The 25,369-nt window shown below is 38.5% G+C and overlaps 1 protein-coding gene across 4 annotated transcripts in view; it reads right to left on the bottom strand.

Annotated features, from left to right (window-relative positions):
* Positions 1-430: 430 nt before the first annotated feature.
* The window catches only part of pde4ca (phosphodiesterase 4C, cAMP-specific a), a 44,253-nt gene continuing 19,314 nt past the window's right edge, over positions 431-25,369 (bottom strand). For 2 of the 4 annotated variants that reach the window (XM_065276311.2, XM_065276312.2), the window contains exons 2-15: positions 14,301-14,492; positions 12,064-12,100; positions 11,412-11,485; positions 11,273-11,322; positions 9,069-9,181; positions 7,260-7,353; positions 5,587-5,759; positions 5,360-5,458; positions 5,091-5,255; positions 4,909-5,008; positions 4,681-4,835; positions 4,466-4,588; positions 2,432-2,614; positions 431-2,354 (exon numbers count right to left, since the gene is read on the bottom strand). In XM_065276311.2, coding sequence (XP_065132383.1) covers positions 1,884-2,354; positions 2,432-2,614; positions 4,466-4,588; positions 4,681-4,835; positions 4,909-5,008; positions 5,091-5,255; positions 5,360-5,458; positions 5,587-5,759; positions 7,260-7,353; positions 9,069-9,181; positions 11,273-11,322; positions 11,412-11,485; positions 12,064-12,100; positions 14,301-14,492 — 2,029 coding nt within the window. In that variant the 3' untranslated portion in view covers positions 431-1,883. Of the gene's footprint in view, positions 2,355-2,431; positions 2,615-4,465; positions 4,589-4,680; positions 4,836-4,908; positions 5,009-5,090; positions 5,256-5,359; positions 5,459-5,586; positions 5,760-7,259; positions 7,354-7,815; positions 8,349-9,068; positions 9,182-11,272; positions 11,323-11,411; positions 11,486-12,063; positions 12,101-14,300; positions 14,493-17,094; positions 17,214-25,369 lie in introns of those variants that run through there. The other 2 variants (XM_065276313.1, XM_065276314.2) reach the window with 2 other exon arrangements.

Below are 25,369 nucleotides of genomic sequence, written 5' to 3'. Positions count from 1 at the left end.
GGATCTCAACCTTTTTGTCCAAAACAATATTTGTAGCCCCCACCACCCTGTAAAATATTCTAGAGCTTGGGATGACTAGAATTTAAATGATAAAAATAACCAACACTAATTGATTTGAGTTGTTTTCGCTTATTTCAAATCCTTGTTCTGTTTTATTTTTAATAATTTCAAGTCATCTTGAGGCCCCCCCTTACAAAAATTAACCATGGTTTCAATAAAGTTATTAGTAAAACCCCTCTGGTTGAGAAATGCTAAACTAAACCTTTCACGACCACATAAAACATTGCTGTGGAGCACATACACAGTGACATTAACATGTAGTCAGCAATCATAAGCCCCTTAAAAGAAGCACAAGTCAGAAAGACTTACGAAACATGTTGTTTATCATTAAATGTTTAAACTTCAAATTGTAATTTTTAAATTACAACAAAACTGACATAAGGACAATGTGTTTTAAGAATGAAAGAAAGAAATTATCCGATTGGTATGTTACTGACAGTAGTTGCCATTGATGGAAATTAGCCAGTGGCAAAATGGAAATTACAGTACAGCATGGATCATGCTTGCTTGGCACTTGTACCATCATTGGCTATGTCCCCGTGAAAAGCAGAGAATTGATCAATCACCAAAAACTAGTCTGGCACAAAAATGAACTTTGGCGTTATGCGTTTAAACCCGTGTACTTCAGGCATGAACTTCATCAGCTTTTGTTCAGTTTGCTTTTAGAATTGAATACATTTAATGTTAATACACCTCAAGTCTCATATTTTCAGTGTGACCAGCACAGAAAAAAAGCACACGTGTGGTTTTAGGACACCGCTCATTTCCTAGACTAGTGGATGTAAGCCTTCTATAGACCAAACCGCACAAATTACAGGGCAAGTACACGTTGCTGGTAACCCTGCTGACCTTGGTGAATTTATAATGACTAATAAAGCCCTTACTGATGGAGCAATGAAAAGTAATTTCTAAAGTGCTACATATAATATCAGAAGCAAGCTGTTTCAAATGATGAAAGTATACAATGCAATAATAGAAAAAACAAGGATGTAAACAACGTGAATGCAATAAATAAAAAAAGCATTCCTACAAACAAAGGTGAGAGGGTTTAAGTTAAAACAGTTTCAATAGTAATAGTCAAATCAAATGAGTAAAATATGTGCAAAGGTACATAACAATACAGAGCCACTGTATTCGGTCGGAGTGGTAAGTCCTATAATTGCGGCTCTAGTTCCACTACTAAGCACTAGATGGTGCAATACACAAATACAAAAGATCACAATCATGGCTCGACTTCTCGTCTAAAGATTTTTATAGCAGTCGGAGGAAGACTGTGGTCACTGTGGGTACCCTCAAGCTGTTTGCTACATGAAAGTAATCATTTCTTTGTATCCTGAGGTTTGTTTGTTACGTTAAGGTTAGGTTGTTTTTGTTCAGGTATATATATATATACCAGCTTTAAGTCAACAGTGTATCTTTAAAAAAAAACATTAGTGCACATACGTGTCATAAAAAGTGTCCTGTTTATCAGTCACTATGTTCCGACAACCGCTATAAACTCTCAAAAGGGCCAATTGTTCGTTACTTAAAACTCCAGATGTCGCAGGAAGACACTTTAAAGTAGATTTCCTCTCAGTCCATAACACACAGGCAGTTTTTTGCGGTACAAAAATGTTTTTAGAGTTTGTAGACTAGGAGTTATCTCCAGTGCAAGGTGACTGCTGTATAAAAACATGTCCTGTGGATACGTTCCTGCTACTCCTTTGCTCTCCTGCCCTGTGTCCCGTTCGCCCAAGTAACTTAAGGATGGGATAAGAGGGATGGGGAGGCTGGTGCAGAAGAGGTACGAAATAAAATTAAAAAAGGCAATAAAAGTGCATTTGTTATGTTCCCAGACTCAGGCACGACACGCTTTTCCCATCCTGGTCAAACTCTCTCTCCTCATCCTCACTGTCTGGTGGCTCACCCATTTCTAAAGACAGAGTCCTGCAGCCATGGGACCAAGTGTTCAGGTTCGCCTGCTGCGTGGGGGGAGCTGGAGACGAATGTTGGCCATTTGGATCTGTATAGGTGGAATCTAGATTGAAGTCTTCTTCAACATCAGACTCTCCTTCTTCTTCTAATGTCAGTTCAAATTGAAACTTTTCCCCTGCTGAGGTCATACCTCCACCCACCGGTCCCGTCCCAGCCGTACTGCTCTTTGTGTCTGAGGTTGACGTGGGACTGTGAAGAATCATGCTCTGGTACCATTCGCGATTGTCCTCCAATGTGTCGAGAATCTCCTGGGCATCAGGGTGAACCAAGTCTGCCCAGGTCTCCCACAGCGGGTGCACGATGTAGTCAATGAAGCCCACCTGATGGATGAGGAGTGAACAGTGAGCACTTAACTGTTAAACGTGTACTTAATATATACCTGTTGTTTTCCACTCACCTGTGATTTCTCGATGGAAGCGTTGTGTTTGTCACACATGGGACTGATCTCCATACCCTTATCCCTCTCCCGGTCCCCCTGAGTAAAGAACTCCACCATGATGCGATCGGTCCACTGGCGGTAAAGCTCAAGGGGCTTCGTCGGGTTGCTCAGGTCAGCACAATGCACCATATTCTGAAGAACCTAAACATTTGATTAAGCATATTTAAACCTAAATTTATTTATAGACTTGTAAGGAATAATTGACGAAGGGCCATTGAATTATTAGAAAAGTGTGTGCATTATTTTTCAATAATTCAACGGAGTCAATTATTCAGCTTATATTACGGTTACCACATCACTCACATGATATATTTTAAGGGATTTGTCCGTTTTTTGTTCTTAAATCGCTATTGTGAGTAGGACTATTTCTTCCGCGTCTCATCCAACGGCTCTATTGTTTGTTCCAAAACAAAAAAGTGAGAGATTGTGTGAACGAGGCTACCTCTGTGCGACTCTAAACAGCGCTGTTATTGCCTCGGAAAATCATCTGTCATGTTGTTTTTGTAAGTCCGGTATTCAGTTAACTATGCGAAGTGATATGGAACTAATGCGGTCAAGAGAGCTGCCTGGAACTACGTTCACCGTGCGTTTCCCAGAAAATAATTGCACACCTTAGAACGTTCATCAGCCAATCAGATTCAAGCATTTAACGGACCCGTAGTATAAAATAAAATAATGTATGGTTCCCACTTTTTGCACTGGCATACATTTTCACACATACTGATAATACATTTTTGAATAAAGGAGTCTGCCGAGTACATAAAATGTAAAAAATACATTTACTACAAATGGTTCTCAGAAAAAGCTATTTGTAGGAAATAAAATATTTTTTAGCTGAGGATTATCAAACATACTGAGTGTAGGAGCTCATACAAAAACCACTAAAAGCCTACTCTGTCAAAAATGAGATGATGATATTAACCGAATGTGCTTGGCACGTATTATACGTTCATCGAAAACTTTCCCTTCAAATCTGCTTAATCCCGGCCTCAGGCCAGTCACAAATACCGCTTGGTAGGCAGAATCCAATAAAAGTCTGATAAAAATTTTTAATGTACAAGATAACATGTCAGACGCACTTATGTCGCTTTTTCATTGCATAGAACCCCATGGTTTGGTTTAGGTCGGGTTGGGTCAGCTTACTTTTGGGGGCTTTTCCACTGGGTGAAGTACGTAGTACCCAATTCTTTTTTAGTACCACCTCGGTCGGGGTTCCAAGCGACCCGAGCTGATACCAACACTGTAGATGACTGATTGGTCTGAGAGAATTGTCACTACTAGCGTCATCGCTATAATGTAAACGATTAGCTTTACCTTTATGCTAGTTTGCGCTGTCTCGAGCAAACCTGTTGTCATCTGTGCTTTGCTGCAAGTTCCCAAACTCCCTTTTAGCGATGAAAAACATCACAGTTCAACAGTTTTTTCCAGTTTTTTTTTTCAGTTTGTGGCAGCACATTCGCGATGCGCACATTCGCATATGCTTACATGCAACTTAAATGAGACTGCGCGTCGACTGATGCCACAGGTGTTTGTACAGAAACTTTCATGTGAGACAGAGGTAGTGATGAATGCGTTGTGCAAACATCTATTTGTGTTGGTCAATTTTAATTTTGTGGCGGCCTGAGAAATAAATAAATGTATGGGAATGTACAATGACGCTCTCACTTGTATGATGTCACAGCAGTAGGCAGCGCAAATATAACGACACGCCTATAATCCCTCCCATTCCGAAGTGATACTAAACTCGATGGAAACGCTAACCACGCCAAAGTGAGGTGAGCTGACCCGACCTGACACAAACCAAACCGTTGGGGTTCTATGCAATGGAAAAGCACCATTAGAAGGTTCATTAACTTTCTTTTTAATAAAAGATTTTATAAATTTACTTGAACTTTCCTAAGTCTTCTAAACTTCAGTCATGTGTTTCATGACCATGGAAACCCTAAAATATGACTTGAAACACCAAATACAGTACACTGAAAGTTCACTAACCTGTATGCGATCTGAATAGTTGTCCAACAGTAGCACACCTAGACTTGTCACCTTCTTGGTCTCTACCATGGTTTTAAGATCTGCTAACAGATTCATATGCTTTGACATATCTGTGGCCAAGACCTGTAAACACGGCAAATAAAAACACTTGTGAGTTTTCAGCCTCTGCCGTCTATACACTTCCAATTAGCAGCACTCACACACGATATACTCACCATGTCTATGACCATTTTGCGTAGCGACTGTCTCTGTTTCTTCGTCAAGTTCTGAAAGATGTCACAGTTTTCTTCCTGAAGTAGTTTGAAGCCAACAGCCAGGTGGTGGTTCTCCAGAACTGACGAATCGTTGTACATGAGAGCCAACTCTGAGTCTAAGAAATGTCTTATGTTAGTACACAACACCATGATGACCATGATTACAAGTTGCTCTGTGCAAGCACTCACTTGTGTTAATGAGGAATTGGTTGGATACACCTGGGTGGTCCACATCATGTATTGCACTAGCAAACAATGCAGCCAAGATCTCAAGGTCAGTAAACACAGCCTGGAAACAGAATTGAACATGGTTAATATTTTGCTTTAGGAATTAACTGTTTAATTTATTCTCAAATCTATTTGAGACAAACCTCCAGGGCGGGAGTGGAGAGGAGCACGTGGGTGGACTGGACCACGTCAGCTGCATGAATTTTATTATGGTATGCAACATCTGAATGGTAGTTCTCCTCCAACGCCATCATGTACATAATGAAGGTGTCTACAGGAATTTTGAAGGATTTTAATAGATCTCTTTCCTGTGGATTAGAAGTTTCCAGAACTTTATTCAGTTAGATTATTAGGTAGATTGTATACTGAAATGTGTTTCCTATTTGCATTTTAAACATTCCACATTACATACCTGAAAGATTGTGTACATTGCTACCGTTAATGGTCGGTTGTTGGAATACTCCGATATCTTAAACATATCCACACCCCATCTGTCGATCTCCTCTAATTCCTGCAAGGTAAGTGTGGAATGTGATTAAAAATTTGGATTTGTTTGAATCTTTATTATCAGGACTACACTGTAGCCCGTGTGCACCATGGCTTTTGTTTCCTGACAGGATGTTGGGTGCGAGAATTCACCTTGGCCAGCTGATCTTCCTTGTCAGTGTTGACGCCAAAGCGTGGGATGCTGGAAGCTGCCACGCTGGAGCTGTGTGTGGGCTTCTTAACTCCACTTATCTGGGACATGGGACGCTTCTTCTTCTCCTTCTCCTTGGTTGAAGGAGACATGATTTCCATATCATGTTGCTTCTCTGCAACACAAATTCAATAGACATGTACCAAACTTATCATCTGAGATTCATAATGCTGCATTGTGGAAGTATGAATGGATGTAACTAGTGAGGACTGAGAGCAGGGGAGAAGTGGATATAAACAATTATATAACAATTCTAAACAAAAGCAGGTGGAGATACTGTAGACAGTGGGGTCCAAAAGTGTAGAGTACCAGTGGCAGCGGTGACTTCTTTTTTCGAGGGCGCTCGATGCGATGTTCGTCACAACATGTATGTAGCCCGTCATGTGTGTGGTTCCTTTTTTCAAAATATGTGTTTTGCGCCTCGAGATCCTGTGTCTTGTCAAAATAAGTGCCTGCTGCAGATGCATCTAAAGGGTTTATGATAATAGAGACGCCCGCGTTTGCCAGATACTCGCATAATCTCATGCGTAATCAGAGTTTACTGTTAAGGGAGTGTCTTGCATGTATTTTGTGAACTTGAGCGATAAACTGTTTTGACGCGTGTGCAACAGGCACTTATTTTGACAATGCACATGGTTCACATGAAGCAACAAACACATATATTTCGAAAACGCAGGCAACACACATGACCAGTCACGAGCCGCCACTGAATAGCATAATCTCAGAACAAAAGGTACAAAAGTTTTCACAGGGACGATAGCTTTTAAAAATGTCCTTATATGTACCATTTTGTACCAAAGAGTACTTTTTGAAAAGGTAGCGCCGAAGTGACAACTTCTGTATTAACAAATACAACCTTATCGTAAAGTGTTATCAGTTCACAAGCAAATATATTTATGACCATGTTAATTTTTTGGACAAAAGGTCAGATCCCCTTATTTCATTGAAGCACACAAGATTGCTCGTTGGAGCATTTTCAGATCACACAGGGATAACATGGATCCCTGGCTTTTCCACAAACATCTAGTCTATGCCAACCATTTTTTATTTTTCATATATATATTTGTTATGCTTTACTTTTTATGCTGATTATGTCATTTGCTATAAAGAAATTTATTACCACTGTAGATGTCAATATAGTTAAGTGCATATCATCGTTGTCCTTCCGAAAGCTTTAATGTTGAGTTTTTTATGAAACAGAAAAAATGCATACTAATTAATAAACACTGTGCTGTCTAATTTGGTTAAATATTTGTAAAACCCACTGACAAACATAATGGGTGACCGATAATATTTTATTTGTATATACGAGATTTCGGAGTGACAGTGATGACATTTGATACTAAATATATCATTATTCATCAATCATTTTGGGTAATGTTTGTCTGCACTGTTCACCTTTTTGCTTGGTAGCAAAGTATGGTGATATGGTATGGTGTGTATTATAGTATTATATTATTATATGTTACATGTTATATGTGTGAGGCTAGGCCAGAGATGTTAACATCAGATGCTGCTGTATGTCTTCTTGGAATGTGATGATGTGTGAAAAAGAATATCCCTATGGGACAATAAAGATTTTATTCTAATATAAAAATGTAAGCATTGGTTTTACCCAAAAAAGTGCTGGAGATAAACTCAGAGACCTGATTTCCTGACTTGCTTGTTTCTGACAGTTGTGTTAGCTCTCGATTCAGCATCCTTTTAAACTGAAAAACACACAAAAGAAAAATCATGCTTTCAGATTTAACATCTAACAGATCCGTGCACATTGAATTAAGTCCAAGTAAACCATCGCATGACTTTAATGGGAAGCAAAGTATTCCAGAGACTCAGTCCTTCATTCAGAGCTTCTGCATCAGAGATTAGGGGCTGGGCTGAGCAGAGGAGTGTCTTTTATCTGTGTAGTGTAGTGTTATGTAATCATACACAAGGTTTCAGAATGAAACACTATTTACTGAGACAGCAAAATTTCCTGTAGTACTGTGGGAGCCGGTCTTTCTCACATACACACACACACAGACACAGTGACATAAACAACTCACTTGCACCGTCTGTGATTTATGCAATATCTAAACTTCAGATAAAACAATGCAAGAGCTTTTTGCAGACAAATAAACCTTGCTAAAATACTCAACATGCAGCGTAACTATTGCAGTATGGTCTCCTACCTGAACGTACATCCACGACAAAGAGAACAAGTAATTGGCGTCTGGCATTTCAGCGCAAAATGAAGCTCGAACAAAACGTCCAGCGCAACAGAAGCTCCCTCCAGCCGATGCACATGCTACAAACACGGTCTGTGCTGTGGTCCAGACTGCCTGATCTCCCCGGTTCAACAGGAATCTGTCAGTCCAGTCTGCATGTGACGGCAGCAGAATCAACTCCAGCAATGCAGAGCTCAACCCAGCACCAAGAGCTGCCATGAACTGATGGAGTAGCAGCACCTGTGGCGGGCTGAGACTGTGAGTCGCTGACTGGAGGAAAGCTGCATCGCTGCCGCATGCTCTGCTCTGCTACTCTGTCTTATTCATGTGTAAACACAGAAAACAGCCCCTCTCTCCCTCCTGCCAGGCATCTCCCTACTCGCTGCCGCACGCTGCACGGAGGAAAGCCAATCAGATGAGCTCTGCAACAGAGGCTAGGTCGAAGGGAAGCATCTGATTGGGTCTTGGCTTCACAGCACAAGCAGTGACTGGATGGGGTGGATACAGGGGGCTGGGGATGTGCCATGTGCACAAGGTTTGGATACATTCCAATTTGTATTCCGTCTAATTGCTGATGGACATTAACTATATTAGTGACTTCCCTTCTTCAGATGAACACAAACAGTAATTTTGTATTACAATGCTGCCATGTTATCTTCTAATATGGAAGCCAACATGGCAATCTTGGATTACTTTAAAGATGGATATGTGATTTTTGGAGCTTTGCCATGTTGGCTCCCATAAAAAGATAATGACATTTTAATATAAAATTATTTATTTGTGTTTAGATGAAGAAAAGAAATGATATACATCTGGGATGGCCGGATGGTGCATGTGGTTACTGTGTGTGTGGGCTAGAAACATATTACACCAGTTATAAAATCCCTGCAAGATTAAGAGGGGTGGGGAAAACAGATTCATGAGCCCCACTCATTCACATTTTACAGCACATGAACGACTTGGGGGCAGGGGCGCATGAGAACACATATGCATCCCATTCCACTTGTGACGCATGGGTTTACTACATGTGTAAATTAACTAAAGGCATGTTGAGCATTTGAATGTTCTAATCAGTAAATGCTGATCTATTGTGTTAGTTGGATATTTATTCTGTTTAAGAGCCATGACAACATTTTATTAATCTTTGTTATCTTTGTGATAATCTGGATACCTGTGGCCTGTCATTAACAAATCATGTGTTACTTAAGAAGCTTCACCTTGTTGGACGCCATCTCACTGACTGAGTGACGTGTCTTCAGTGTCTCGAGTTGCTCGAGACACCAGTCCAACTCGTCCAGCGTTTCCACTGCCAACTTCTGCAGCGGCTCCTCTGCAGGGTAGAGCAATCACAGCACAGCTATACATTATTATACTTATAAAGTTCATTATTGTACTCATACTATACATTACTACACTCATACTATTTATTACTACACTTACATACTGTAGTTTAAAATTTTACTCTTACACTTCATTACTATTAACAGTTCATTATTGTACTCATACAGTTCATTACTATGCCAATACTATACATCACTATACTCAAACTATACTCATACAGTTCATCACTATAGTCATACTATACATCACTATACTCATACAGTTCATTACCATTCTCATACAGTTCATTACTATACTCATACAGTTCATCACTATACTCAAACTATACATTACTATACTCATACTGTTTATTACTATACTCACACAGTTCATTGTTGTACTCATACAGTTCATTATATGCCCATACTATACATCACTATACTTAAACTATACTCATACAGTTCAGCGCTATAGTCATACTATACATTACTATACTCATACAGTTCATTACTATACTAATACAGTTCATCACATTAGTCATACTATACATTACTATACTCATACAATTCATCACTATAGTCATACTATACATTACTATACTCATACAGTTCATTACTATACTCACATAGTTAATCACTATACTCAAACTATACATTACCATACCCATACAAATCATCACTATACTCAAACTATACATTACTATACTCATAAAGCCTGGCACTATATTCATACTTTATTTTATTATACGCATACAGTTAATTACTGTACTCATGCGGTCCATCTCTATACTCATACAGTTCATTACTATACTCACACAGTTCATCACTTTAGTCATACTATACATTACTATACTCATACAATTAATCACTATACTCATACAGTTCATTACTATACTCATACAATTTATCACTATAGTCATACTATACATTACTATACTCATACAGTTCATTACCATACTAATACAAATCATCACTATACTCAAACTATACATTACTATACTCATACAGCTTAGCACTATATTCATACTTTATTTTATTATACTCATACAGTTAATTACTGTACTCATGCAGTCCATCCCTAACCTCATACAATTCATCACTATACTCAGACTATACATTATTATACTCATACAGTTCATTACCATACCCATACAGTTTATCACTCATACAGTTCATCACTATACTCATAGTATACATAACTATAGTCAGAGATCCTCACTATACTCGTACTTTATTTTACTATATTCAAACAGTCCATCACTATACTCAAACTATACATTACCATCCTCATACAATTCATCACTATACTCAAACTATACATTACTACACTCATACAGTTCATCACTATACTCAAACTATACATTACTATACTAATACAGTTCATCACTATAGTCATACTATGCATAACTATACTCAGAGATCCTCACAATACTCATACTTTATTTTACTATACTCATACAGTTCATCACTATACTCAAACTATACTTTACCATCCTGATACAATTCATCACTATACTCACACTATACATTACCATACTCATACAATTCTTCACTATACTCAATATACATTACTATACTCATACAGTTCATCACTATACTCAGATTATACATTATTATACTCATACAGTTCATTACCATACTCATACAGTTTATCACTCATAAAGTTCATCACTATACTCATACTTTATTTTACTATACTCATACAGTTTATCATTATACTCAAACTATACATTACCATCCTCATACGATTCATCAGTATACTCAAACTATACATTACTATACTCCTACAGTTCATCACTATACTCAAACTATACATTACTATACTAATACAGTTCATCACTATAGTAATACTATACATCACTCAACTCAAACTATACATTACTATAGTCATACTATACAACACTCAACTCAAACTATACACATAACTATACTCTGTTAAACTATACAACTGTTTATTAATGTACTCACAGTTAATTACTGTACTCATAATGTTCAGTACTGTACTTCTGTCTGCTGTGATTCATGACATTTCTCAATCAAACTATGACATTGGAAAGAAATATGCACTGGCTTTGCTTTTCTATAGGAGGTTATTGTCTAACCTGGTAGGCTTGTTTTGCACATGGATGGTGGGTTGTTTCCAGAAGACCTCCTGTAGAGATTTGTGTCAGTAGAGATTAAACACAATTTAGAAAATTTGACAAATGTCACATTGTTTACTGGAACTGTTAAAAGGCTTACTTGCTCGGCACACGGTCCTGTTGATGCGTCAAAACCGCAAAGTTGGTTCGCACAGTCCTCAAGCTGGCAAGGACCTACAAGAAAAATGTTATTGTTGGTCATAAGCATGAATTTCGTGTGAATGTTAAATTTTAATTATTCATTTCAATCACCTGTTTCTTTGTTTTAGCCATTTTAAAATTATTTGCAGCTTTATATTTGGAGAAAGGTGGCCTAGAGAATGAAAGATTTACTTAACATGTCTGGCTTCACTTTTAGGTTTTCTAAAGAGGACATGAAAGGTATCTGATTTCTAAAGCCACGCAGATTTCTCATCTGTCAGCATCTATATTGACAAATGTGGTATTGGATTCCTAGCCTGTTTTGTAAACCGAGTACAGCGGTGACGCAAATCCCACGTAAAGCGAGCTGCGACAAGCGGAAGGGTTATTCCCGCCAATGCCGAAAGCAGTACACATCACTTATACAAAAATGGCATGTATAAATATTAGGAGATTAATCTGTCTTTGAAATTTGGGGGGTGCAGGAACAAATGACCATGTTCCTTAAAAGAACGGTCATTTAGAATCACCACAAGATGTAGAGTCAACTCTAGAATTGCCCAGATCAAATAGATAACCATAGACATGTTTACAATCCACTTCATACTAACCTGTGCGAATGGTGTAACTATCATGTCTTCTCCATGTCTGCAAAAGAAAACACCCGAAACCAATCAGAGATCAAACACAACATTACATATTTGAACAGACAGCTCTTTAATCTCCCAACAGTAAAGGAGGCCCAGAAAATAACTTGAGGGAATATGAAAAAGAATGGGTAGGAGTTTAACGGTGCAGAGTAATGGATGTGGTCTGCTTCACATTACAACGCATCATTCAAAAGAACAAGTAGGCGGTAATACGCTTTTGATTAACATGCAGTTTGGATTACAGCTGAATAAGGGAATACTTGAACAAAGATGGCACATTAGACTCCTTTCGTAGTTTGTTTTAATCTCTAATGGGATATCGTACATTAGAAGCTCAGGGAACATTGTCGTAAGAAAATAAATGGGCTCAGCAGGGTCGGACAGGGTGTGTCATGCACGTGTATGCAAGGAGCAGTGGGAGAGAAGTTAAACTATAGGGAACACACTGGGAATTTTGCCTCTATTCATGTATTCCATATATTCCTTCTCTGTGGGCCGGAACAACACTAACACAGCGTAACAAGCAAATCACTCATGACTGTGGAGAATATATACAGAGGAAGTTCTGAGGTTAGACTGGTCAGGGCTTATAGACACTGGGGTAGACAACCGGCCTGAATCCTGTAATGGGGGATGACACTTTCAAAAAGTAAGTCAATATTTTTCAATATCTCTTCTCACCGAGTCAGCCAGTTGACTTCCCAGTGCTTCAAACTCTCTTCCCTTCAAAAACACAAGTAGAAGTTGGTGACTTAAAGTCCATTAATCACAAACTAAGGTGTTTAGATTTGGGTAACGCAGACTGGAAAAATAAACTGCAGGAAAAAAGAATGTGGCCCCCTTTTTCCAACTGTAATCCCGGTAAACCGAAGCTGACATGCAAGTGTGCTCAGATGGAAAGAACAGCTGGAAGTGGTAGTAATAATAAGGACTTGAGCCTTGGATTTTCCAAAATGACAGAGCAACATGATTTGCTGTAATACACTTTTAAAAAGGTGTGTCTTGTGGGATCTGTTTTTCAGACGTAATCAACCAGCTGGATGGAGCTACATCTGTTAGCAGGCAAGCATTTACAGTCGAACTGAGCAGAACTTATTCAACCACAAAACCCGAAAGTATAACTGTAAAGCTAACATGTGCTGCTCGTATCATATTAAAACAGCATGCATTAGTATATAAAAAACACTGAGAACTTTTAATTGTGTCAAATAAGCTACTGATTTGTTTTTGCAACTCGGTAGTTAAATGCATAATAGAGTAAGCATCTAAAACAGGGTGGGTCTTCCTTCTTAAATTTGATTTCAAATACGTGACTCAGTCCGAGAAAACCCAGCTAAAGTCATTTTTCTGATTTAATGTTTAGTACATAAAATCCTCCTATATAATGTTAAGAACATTATGTGAAAATATAACCTTGATATATATTTAAAACTAACCAAGTACGACCACGTCAAAAAGATTTAAATTAAAGTAAAAGCAACGATTGAAATCAAAGTTTGATGCTCCAAATCTCTTATTTAAGACTTTAGCCTAACTTGATCCAAAGAAAAATCCTTTTTGGGAAGTTGCACCACTAAGCAGCCATCTTCAAAACGCCTCTGGGCAGTTATTTCAGTCAGGCAAGACGACTAAAGGTGATGTTGCACATTGTATTTCGCCCCATTCATAGTAATAGCAGTGAAATCTTGTTATATCCAATTTCTTTAACCACAGACATATTTTTGTTTGTTTGTTTATTCCTAACACCATTACAGTAAAGGAACACTCCTCTTTTTTTGAGAATATGCTCATTTTCCAGCTGTAGCGGTACCACTTCTAGCATAGCTTAGCACAATCCATTGAATCTGATTAGACCATTAGCATTGTGCTCCAAAATGACCAAAGAGTTTTGATATTTTTCCTATTTAAAACTGGACTCTTCTGTAGTTACATCGTGTATTAAGACCGACGGAAAATTAAAAGTTGCAATTTTCTAGGCCGATATGGCTAGGAACTATACTCTCATTCTGGCGTAATAATCAAAGACTTTGCTGCTGTAACCTGGTTGCAGGAGGTGCAATGACATTACACAGTGCCGAAAATAGTCCTCTGCTATTGAAAGTTACCAAGGGGACTATTTTCAGGCAATGCGTAATATCATTGCAGCTCCTGCGGCAATGTTACATCATGTTAGGCGTTTAAGAATGGGAAATACTCACAGCTCACTAGCGGTGGATGAGTTTCGGGACATTCCCTTGGGTGATAGGTCAAAGTCAGAATCGGAGCGATACAGGAAGGATTCCCGTCTTTGACTGTGGGGAAAATTGGCCGGCCGCACGAGGCCAGAGCCTGGACTGGCCTGAGAATCCAGAGGACTGCGGCCCACTGACAACCCATTCTCAACATCAAAACTGAGGAAAGAAACAGAAAGAATGGGTTAATAATACAATTGATCTGGGATGTTTTATGCTTGGTGATATTCACGTTATACTCCTATCATCAGCGTACACTTAGCACACACCCTAGAAGGTCATTGAGACTTTAATGAATACGGGCACGCACAAATGCAGAGCGAGACGCTCTCTTCCTACGTCAATTCAGACGTAAGCACTAGCCTTGTGGGTTAATATGACAGAGCTACATATGCCATATATCACAGTCTCTTTGATCTTCATGACTCTAAACCCAGGACACAGTTTCAATGCTTTAACAAAACCAAGCCTGCAGTATTGACACTACAATACTCAAATGAGGGTTCCTGTACCACTTTACCAGATGCAGAGTTTAACGTGGTAAGAATGAGTGAGATTTTTTCATTTTCTAGCCAGGATCATTTATCTGAGGCAAGACATTGAGTGCTTTGAATGCAAAATACAGGTGAAGACTATCTTTTCTATCATCTTCATAACTGCACCCAAGAATCATCCTGGATAGACAAAAAAATTACTACACAAGACTAAAGTCCAAACAGCATAGTCACTGAAAGAGGTTTTAGTTCAGTTTGAATGAACTATAAATGATTCAGTACATTGAAAAAAAAAAGATTCATTCAATTTACTCAATTTTTTAAGGTAAGTGTTGCAATCATTTAAAAAAAGCTACATTAAAAAAAATTAACTTTTGTTTAAATGTAGCTTAAATAAATTGATTGAGTAAAATGAATGAATCACTTTTTTCAGTGTTGAATTAGTGTGTCTGTAAATTATATATTTTTAAAATTATGTAAATTATAAAATTGGTCACTACATTGGAAGTTCCTCAATGATATTCTCTTTATTTATGCTTTATTATGCATATACCTCAGTTTTGGTATTCAATAACCCATTCCCAACCAAGCAAAAACCAAAATTTAAAACCATAAATTCCCAAAAGTCTATAGCAGCATACCCTACATAACAGAACACAAAACAATGTTTTCAATTCATTTTTATTTAAATAGCGTTTTTCACAACTGTTTAATTGTTTCAAAGCAGCTTTATATTAATAAAAGCAGGAGACAACACAGTAAAATTGGTGGACAACTAGGGCTGGGTATTGGCAAGTGCCTCGCGGTATGATACATATCATGATGCATGGTTCATGTTGCAATGTATCACGATACGATACCGTGCATTGCATGTTGCGATACATTGCAAGACTTTTTCCTCTCTTTTTTTTTAATGTAAAAAGAGCTGAATTAAAAAAAAAACTTTTTTAAGCCAAAGTGCTTCCACACGTCGGCTTTGAAAGCTGCGTTTTAAAAATTTCTGCCATTTTCTCACTCCCGCTAACTTCTAAGACATTGGCCAAATGGCCGTATATACACAGGGGTTTGATGTTTTTTTTTAAAATATCGATAGTAGAGATTGAAATATTGATACGCTATCGGGGGGGAAATGTATCACAATAGTTAGCTGTATCGATATTTTTGCACAGCCCTATGGACAACATAATTTTACTTACATTCTTCTGAACACACATTAGGTAAAATTTCATCAACCGACTACTTACTTTATAGTCCTCCAATAAGTGTGCTGGGAAAGGAGAATCCCCAGCCCAGACCTATTAAAGCTGTCACGAATACATTACTGAGTTGTTTTTAGAGACCAGTCAGCTCGGTTAAATTAAAAAAGTGCACCTCTGTACCTTTCATTACACCTGCACAGCATACAGAGTAACTATGGATTGATAGTCTGGGATGACAGAGCCTATTTATTATAACAGCTTAACAACAGTATAAATAAATAAAGATTGTTACTGTAGTAGTGCAGCTATTATTTGAAGCCATGTAAAAAGGTTTTAAAAGCCTCTAAGCATATAAATCTGCCTGTCTCAATGATGAATTCAAGTTTAGTGGAGTGGGTAAGACCTCCTGAGACACAAGCAGATTTGAATGGGCTCGAGTTCTGCAAGGTCAATGTGATGATGGAATGAGAAACTAAAAATAGCCTCAGCTCAATGACGTGGGAGCTTGTGAGGATGCTAAAAATAACCTCATCAGGTAAAGTCGATTCCCAATCAAACTGGCACAAAATGAGTGCGCCTTATATGGTCATTTGATCAATCGGCTGTCCTCTTCTGCATACGCTGTTAGAAAGCCACTGATTTCTATTCATCTACATTGTGCAAGGAGAGAAACGACACGGTTCAGCAATGGCACAAAAAAGAAATACATTGCATCTTTTTGTTTTCTATAATTGCAATTCGAACATTGTTTATTGGTGATTGCAAAAGAAACATCACTTTATTCTTCTTGCAAACTGAATTGCTGTACCAGCTGAATGAAGCACGGTACGCATGTCCTCATTCACATCTTCCACAGATGTTGCATGAGGACAGTGCGAGTCTCCGCAACACTGTATTACATAATAAACGCAGTGCACATTTTTCATGTGACAGCACCCAGAAGCAAGCGACAGACATAGACACAAAGAGCGAGCACTGGTTTGAATGGACAAAACACACACACAAACGCATCTCTCACTACAGTACACTCTGGCCATCAGGGGACACCGCACGCAGCTCTAAAAATACCTGTGCTCTGGGCAGCAGAAGTCACTTCCACTTCATTTCTGCATCCGTCCCTCATCTTTAATGCTGTATCTCTTATGGGTCCCTGTAGTCTACACACTCGAAGACACTCAGTGCTGCTGCTATTAATAGCCGGTCTCTGTGCAAGAGATCTGCTATATTTAGCTCTGCAGGTATCCTCAGTTTCTTCCCCCCATTCATGAATATTTATGGAGAAGTCTGCGGCACTATTTTTATCCCACACATCTATACACCCACATATATCCACGTTGCTGTTTAAAGCATCCTTCATCAAAGGGAATGTGGGGATTTCATTGCTTAATACGACCCAAAAATACACATCCAAAGCAAGTCAACCAAAATAAGTCTTATATTTTTCTGGGTTTTTTTGGGACACAAACTCAAAGATGAATAAAATGATTTAAGATTAATTATAAAATAAACCTTATATTATCAGAGAAATTCGAATGGATTTAATGGTTATAATGTATTAGTTTTAATGGAAACTGTAATGATGGTTTCTGTATGTCTCCACTGGCAGTGTGTTGGGTTCTGTTGGTGAGATGTTATCTGTTAGATGGGAACCAATACAACCTCACAACGTATGTGTTAAAAACAACACAAACAGTGTTATTTTGGGACAGCACACTAAATTCGTTGTCCCAAACTAGACACATCTGTGTGTTGTTACTTTTAACCAGTGGCGGCAATGACTTCTTTTTTCGAGGGTACACGATGCGAAATTCGTAACAATATGTACGTAGCCCATCATATGTGTGGTTCGTCATTTCAAAATATGTGTTAGGCGCGTCGAATGAAACTATGTGCATCACGTGTTTTGTCAAAATAAGTGCCTGCTGCACACTCGCTTATGATAAAAGAGACGCTCGCGTTTGCCAGATACTTGCGTAATCTCAAGCGTAATCAGAGTTTATTGTTAAGTGAGTGTCTTGCGTGTATTTTGTGAACGTGAGCGTCTCTTATATCATAAATGGTTTTAACGCGTGTGAAGCAGGCACTAATTTTGACAAAACACATGATGCACATGGTTTACACGATCCAACACATTTTAAAAACACAAGCAACACACGACACAACTTTTATTTATTTTAACATAAAATCAACAACAATGACTCATAGGGAAAGATTTACTAAACGGGGCAAATTAGCACAACAACTGATTTCCATAACGACCAACGCAACCTACTAACTGTGGGTTCACACCAGCCGGGTTTGAGGCATCAAATTCGTGTCTACCGCGTCTAGTTTGCCACTTGAACATTTTGAGTTTACTCGCTTCATTCACACATGAAAGCCACGCGTGAAATTCTAGTCATCGAGACATTCACGCGGAATTTCGCGTCATGGGAGGGGCTTCTGCGACTCCCGTGGCAACGCTTAATTCGTGCCATTTGTGCGAACTAGACACGAGAATGAGGCAGAATTGCGTCTACAGCGCCGAGCTAAACGCCTCATTTGCGGTGCGAGACCACCAGACGCACGTCAACGTGTCTTCACATTGACTTAACATTGAAATCACCCGTGCTTGACGCCTCTACCACGGCTGGTGTGAGAACATAGCAGCTACTGATGTGCTTGAAAGCAGCACTACGGACATTACACCTGAAATTTCGGGGTGTGAAATCCCGCCTTACAAAGCCAACGTACACTGAAAAGAGGACAAAAACAACGAAGTTTTGAAACACCTGGTAGTGTGTGACTTCTTCTAATGACTCCTCCAGCAAAATGTCTTGGCAAACAACATTTTTGAATAATATCTGCCATTCAAAGTAATCTGTTATGTGCTAAAAAAAATCCTCTCCCTTGTACCACGCGCTTTCTGATATCTGCGATGTCTCAACAATTGCAGCCATTTCAAGCACAAAATGATTTTAAGGCATGCTTTTTTCGTCATTAAATAGTGGCACAAATACCAGTAATATCACACACACAAACATTAGTAAATCGCGTTGCTAGAATCACCGAAATAATCTCCTCCCATAAATTTTACGTCTGAAAGGGAAAGTCCTAGAAATGCAAAAAGGTCAGTCGCAAAAACAACTTCCAGACATTTCCGCGTAAATTATCCACTGTGCGTCTTTAGTAAATCACGACAATCATTGTTTAACACCAAAATGGTGGTTTTCGCTGGCTCAAGCTGTTAGTAAATCTGGCCCATAATGTAAAATGTATGGTGACCTCTAGGGCTGTCACTTTTTATTCGATATTCGAATATGCATTCGAACATGACGTGAAATATCCGTATTCGAACTATAAATAAACCATCCGGTTTTTTAAATGCCATGTGTAGCGCATTTTTTTTACAGTAACACCTCGTAATAGGAGGAGGCTGAGAGTGAGACCGACGACGGCAACTGTGCGCAAGAGAGGGAATCAAATAGGGACCAAAATGAACCTCATGTGCATGTCAAGATAGAATTATAGTTTGTATATAAAATGACATATTGTTTATAGTGTTAAATATTATAGCAGAATAAAAAGCTTGTGTTAATACGTTCGCATTATGAAATTAGCATGTATGAAGATAATTTCATCATTTTTACAACGCAATGTAAACTTTATATTAAACAACAACAGAATTTGTCTTGTAAACGGATTTGAAATGATCATGTGCTGACTGTTGCGCGTCACATTGACGACAAGTGAGATCTGCTTAAAGCAGTAAGTTTAATTTCATCTCTAGTATCAAAGGGTTTGTGCTCTCTATCATTGAAAACGGGCAAGCAAACAGCACGCGCAGGGTTAATGTACTTGTGAATGACGGCTCACAAACGCACGGGACAGGCTTTGTATGTGTGCTTGTTGTCAATGACAGTTCTGGTCACAAACACGCTCAAGCGCAGGATATGTGTGCTTGTCAATGACGGGCATTAAATCCGCGGAATTCCGCGGAGTTTTCTGCCGAAATCTGCGGGCGCGAATTCCGTTTGCGTCTGCCTATATTCCTGCTGCTATTTAAGTTGTCACGTTATTGTTTGTAACTGTTCTGAATCATGTTTGTTATTCATAAGTTGATAACCTGCTGTTTCAAACATTAAGTAAAAAAGTAATCCAGACAACCCTGTTTATGACTGTCACTGTTAATAATTTTGCGATTGAATTTCCATTTGGTGGGGTTTTTTATGCGCACGGGGGGGGGGGCTTAGATATTCGAATATATTCGGATACATTGCATGATATTCGAAATCCGTTCGAATTTGATTTTTCTCAAAAGTGACAGCCCTAGTGACCTCTAGTGGCGAAAATGACATATTGTGCCTTTAATTACTTGGCTACATTTATGCATTCAGCAGACATTTTTCTCTGAAACTCTAAGCATTACAAAACTAAAGTGGCTGAGTTTTTAAGATTAGTGTTATTCAGGTATTAAAATGAGCTGTGGATATTAAACTAGTGGATTTAAGAATAAAGCAGTGCACATTGTGTCACTTACACACATCCTGAAAGATGATGTGCATTGTTTATCAGCACGTTACACAGGTGAGTGTGGGAAAGGTCTCCTCTCGGTGGAGCTTGGCAGCAGTGTTAATAAGACTGATTAAATGAAGGGAAATATTGATTCGCAGGTTTGCCAAGTATGTGTGTAAGCTTTAAACAGCTAAGTGTAATAGATTTTCTTTGCAAAGAAAGACGAAGAAGAATGCTTATGAAAACAGTTTTCTATTTAAGTGCATATGATACAAGATAAGTATTACAGTTTTGCCGAAATTGAGATTTTGTTTTAAATTCAGATTCCTTGGGGAAAATTGTTGAGTGCACTTGCAACTGTTTTGTAAATCTGTTAATTGAATTTTCATCTGGAAAACTTTTCTTTATAACACATTGTAACCAGAGCCCATAGGGCAGTGGTTCTTAAATTTTTCGGTGTGCAGCCCCCCTGACATAAATAAACCATTGCAAAACTTAAAATTTGAATTAAACAAAACATAAAATGATGCAATATAGTGTTGTTTTACAGTAACCTTTTTTTAAGGTTTAATTACAGAAACTATATGATAAATTAAATGTAATTTAACTAGGGCCCCCCCTGGCACCATCTCCAAGCCCCCCAGGGGGCCACGACCCCCAGATTGAGAATCACTGCCATAGGGTTAACCTCAAAGTACAGTTAATTGAATGGTGCGCAGTCCTCCCAATAAGTTCAGACAGCTTGCAATGTAAAAGTAAGATGAACTGAGATCTTTGTGCTTGCAGTGTCGTGGAAAAATGCTTGTTTTTTGGGAACAGGATGCCTCCAGTGGCTCATGATAGAATAAGCATTAGGGATGCGCCGATACCACTTTTTTGGAGTACGAGTACGAGTACGAGTACTTGCATTTCAGTACTTGCCGATACCGATACTGAGTACTTAATAAAAAACATGATTCAAATTTACAGGTAACAGCTTTAGTCATATAATTTAACAAAAAAACAAGTGACTAGTTTTCCAGTTTGTTGTAAACTCTGCCTCTTTGGACAACACAAGAGGCATTAACCCCTTACACGCCACTCAAACATAGACATTTCTCAGACCGTGGTATCGATCCCTGGTATCGGGGGACTTTTAACGAGTACGAGTACTTTAGAAAATGTGGTATCGAGGCCGATACCCGATACCAGTATCGGTATCGATGCATCCCTAATAAGCATGTGTAAAGCTGCTTCTTTTTCAGTCAGGGGGACATGATGACAGTACTGATGATTTTACTTTAGGCCACAACTTATGAACATTTTGTGTGATTAAGTTATGAATAATAGGCTATTGCAAAACTATAAAGTATATAATTGAACAATTGCATCCTTATCCTAAAAATGTTTTACATACAGAACATGTTTTAAAGGCTTTTAGTTGAGAAGCCCCTGCCTTGGAAATTGATTCTAAGTAGGGCTTAAATTGATACAAAATTGTAATGTAAAGAGTGAAAACGAGCTGTTACTAAATCTACTACAGTTGTATGATATGTTGCAAGTTCTCCATCAAGATCGAAACACTTGACACCCAGCATGCGTCACAAGACCCTGTTGCTACGTCAGTTCTAACCCGGGCACATTTACAAGGTTGCACCTCACCATGAGACTCCCAGATAGTAAACACAAAATCTTTACACTAACCTTATACGCAGCCAATAATCTACCAAACATCTTTGGAAAACGAAAATACAGGCATGATTGTTTAAATTATTTTCATTTCAAGAATAACTGATGAAAATAATATTTAATACGACAATAAAGATGAAGCAAATAAGTTTCACAGTTGAATAACCAGTCTTCTGGGACATAGCCAAAGGGCTGTTTGTCCTGTTCCTCTTTCCATTGTTTCTAATCAACAAGAAAAAAAATGACATTTAAGACAGCCCCGACTTCATATGACGTCAATGGACACCCAGGGGCCCAGACATATGAACATACCACGGGAGATTTGGAAGACAGCTGTTGCCACACAATAAACTGCTACTGTGTGTTGCACAACCCAAAATATTTCAAAGTTTGAAATTTGAGATAAAAAGCACAGCTAGGGACCTTTCGGGCCTTTAATTTTGAGATTGAAGCCTCACACTGGCACGACAGGGGACATTACCGATCTGATGAGGCTGTTAATTCGAAGGTCAAGCAGCAGGTCACATAGTCTTGAGCAGAGGATGTGTTCTTGATTGTTTAATCACCGTTTCTGTGCATGCTGCACTTTCCTAATTGTGCACAGAAAATGTGGAGCACATCCATACGGGTAAGAGCCGCAGAGATTGTATAAAGATTTCTGAGGTACAATAGGGTGTACAGAGAGAGAGACGGAGAGAGAGAGAGAGCTGTGATCTCAGCTTTCCACTGAACATTTATGGTCAAGATTAAAAATAAGCTCGGTTTGTCTCTGATTTAGACTGACATTTTGAGCACGAGTGGGGGTTCGCCAAAATTAAGTCATAGTGAAGGCGCATTACACTGATATTTCCACATACATTTTCCTGCTATGTCAATGTGGTTCATGAACAGCGGTAGTAACTTTAATATAGGGTATAGTGTAGTACTAAACAAATGAGAAGTTTTAGCTTTTGTTTGTTTTTGTTACCTACCCTTAGCATAAACTCAACTTCTGTGGGTGTAAACTCATATTCAGCCGGTAAGGGCTGTAAATTAGCCTTTTGTTAAACAATGTGCACACATTATAATAACACCCTCATACATTTTCCGAAAAAATATTGCAACACTTTCAGATTATTTTGACACTGACATGCCCATTTGTAAGAGTGATGGTGTTTTACTTTGTGGTGATATTTCGCTTTAAATTTACATAAAAATGCAAATAACTTTACATTTGTTGTGTCAGAGTCTTTTTTTATAAATAAATTACCTTTTCTGCACCAGTCACTGATAAACAAGCTATTGGCAGCTGCGATCAGCAACAGGTTTGCTCTGTTAACAGTACAGTACAGTACAGAATAAAGTGTGTAAATGCAGTAATGTTACCAGCACATTTAATTAATTACGTTGCATTTGCTGGTATTGTTTCTATATGATCAATATCCTTCAAACACAAGAGGAAAATATATGTCAGTTCATACATGGCCAAACCGTCACTATAAACAAAGTTAACCAAGCGCATCAGATTTTCCATGCAGGGGCTGTGACAGAGCAGTTCTCTGAAAACACAGCAGAGGGTCCTTCATAAGGACACCAACAGGGCTCAGCCTGTTACCCAACAGGATCATTTTGCAACAGTACAGCAATGTAAAGTATCCATACTGTGCATCACACGATCTAAAGTAAAGTCAGCAGTGGGTTAAAATCTGGGAAAGTGATGCTATAGAGAAATACGATCTAATGCAACAGACAGGGAAACGAAGACATCATGATTGAGGCAGGATTTAGAGATAGTTGTTGGGAATGCTGTTAACTTCACACTTTTAAGAGTTTTACCGTTGTTTGTAATGGATGATCTTAAAATGAAAATAGCTTGGTCTCTTAGGGATAAAAGTAATCACATGTGACACATTTCACTTTGACAAAAAGACAGAGAGGAACATGCTGCAGAGTGCAGATGTTCAGATGATTGCAATCTTGCACCGCCAAAAACACTTGCCAGGAGAGAGACAAATGGATATTCTTAAAAAACATTTACAGCAAACCTCTTTCGTAAAGATTAAGAAAACACTTAAACAGTTCAGCATATTCATTACAGAACAATGGTCTGTTAGGTGACACAATTCAGCAAATCAAGGCCAAGAACTTTAATAACTGTAAGGTCCGGTTTCTAAAAAGTAGTGTTTCTTTAACCTCTCTGCTTGGTATTTGCTACTCACATTTAACAGCATAGACGTGTTACTCCCAGCCTCTAGTGATACTAATCCTCTAAATCCCATAAATCATTTTTTGGACATGAGGCCCTAGAAAATATGTTGAACAGTTGACAAATGGTTTACAGTTTTTAAAAAACTATGCAGGATAGAATTCTAAGCAGAGACAAATGTCTGCATAAACATCTCACGGTGTGTTAAATTCACACATTTAAAATCCGTATCACGGTTTTCATTTACCTTTAATTTAATATCTATTAATTTCAATGAACTAAATATGTTAAAGGGATAGTTCGGCAAAAAATTATATTAAACCCACGATTTACTCACCCTCAAGCTGTCCGAGTTGCAAATGTGCATCGTTTTTCAGACGAACACATTTTTTAGTTAATTTAGAAAATGTTTTAGATCTTTCAGTTAATCAAATGTTAAGTTATGGGGTCCAAGTCCTTCAAGTCCCAAAAATGTGCATCCATCCTTCACAAAATAAATCCAAACGGCTCCACAATGATAAACAAAGGCCTTCTGAGGGTAATTTGTGCGGTGTTGTCGTAGAAATATCCAAATTTAAAACTTTATAAATGAAAATGACTAGCTTCCGGTAGCAGCACCATCTTAGTCGTGTCCACATTAAAGATGAGAGCGTACGCAGTTTACGGAGGGTTCTGTGCTGCTGCTTTGTGCCCCCGCCCTCCGAATTCATCATACATCACTAAGAAAAGTGCGTACACTACGCTAATACTCTCTCTTGAAAAAAGAGGAGTCTAAAGGGGGTCGCACACCGGCCGCGCAGTTCAGCGCCGCTCTAAAAAACTCGAACACATTGCTTTCTATTGGCGCTTTTCCATTGCATAGTACCCCACGGTTAAGTTCAGTTTGGGTCGGGTCAGCTCACCTCACTTTGGCTTGGTTAGCTTTTCCATCGAGTTTAGTATCACTTCGCAGTGGGAGGGATTATAGGCGTGTCGTTATATTTGCGCTTCCTACTG

This window comes from Paramisgurnus dabryanus, chromosome 6 (genome assembly GCF_030506205.2).
Source record: "Paramisgurnus dabryanus chromosome 6, PD_genome_1.1, whole genome shotgun sequence".
Lineage (NCBI taxonomy): Eukaryota > Metazoa > Chordata > Actinopteri > Cypriniformes > Cobitidae > Paramisgurnus > Paramisgurnus dabryanus.
Note: the sequence above shows the minus strand (reverse complement) of the source record. Positions and strands in the feature narration are given on the sequence as shown.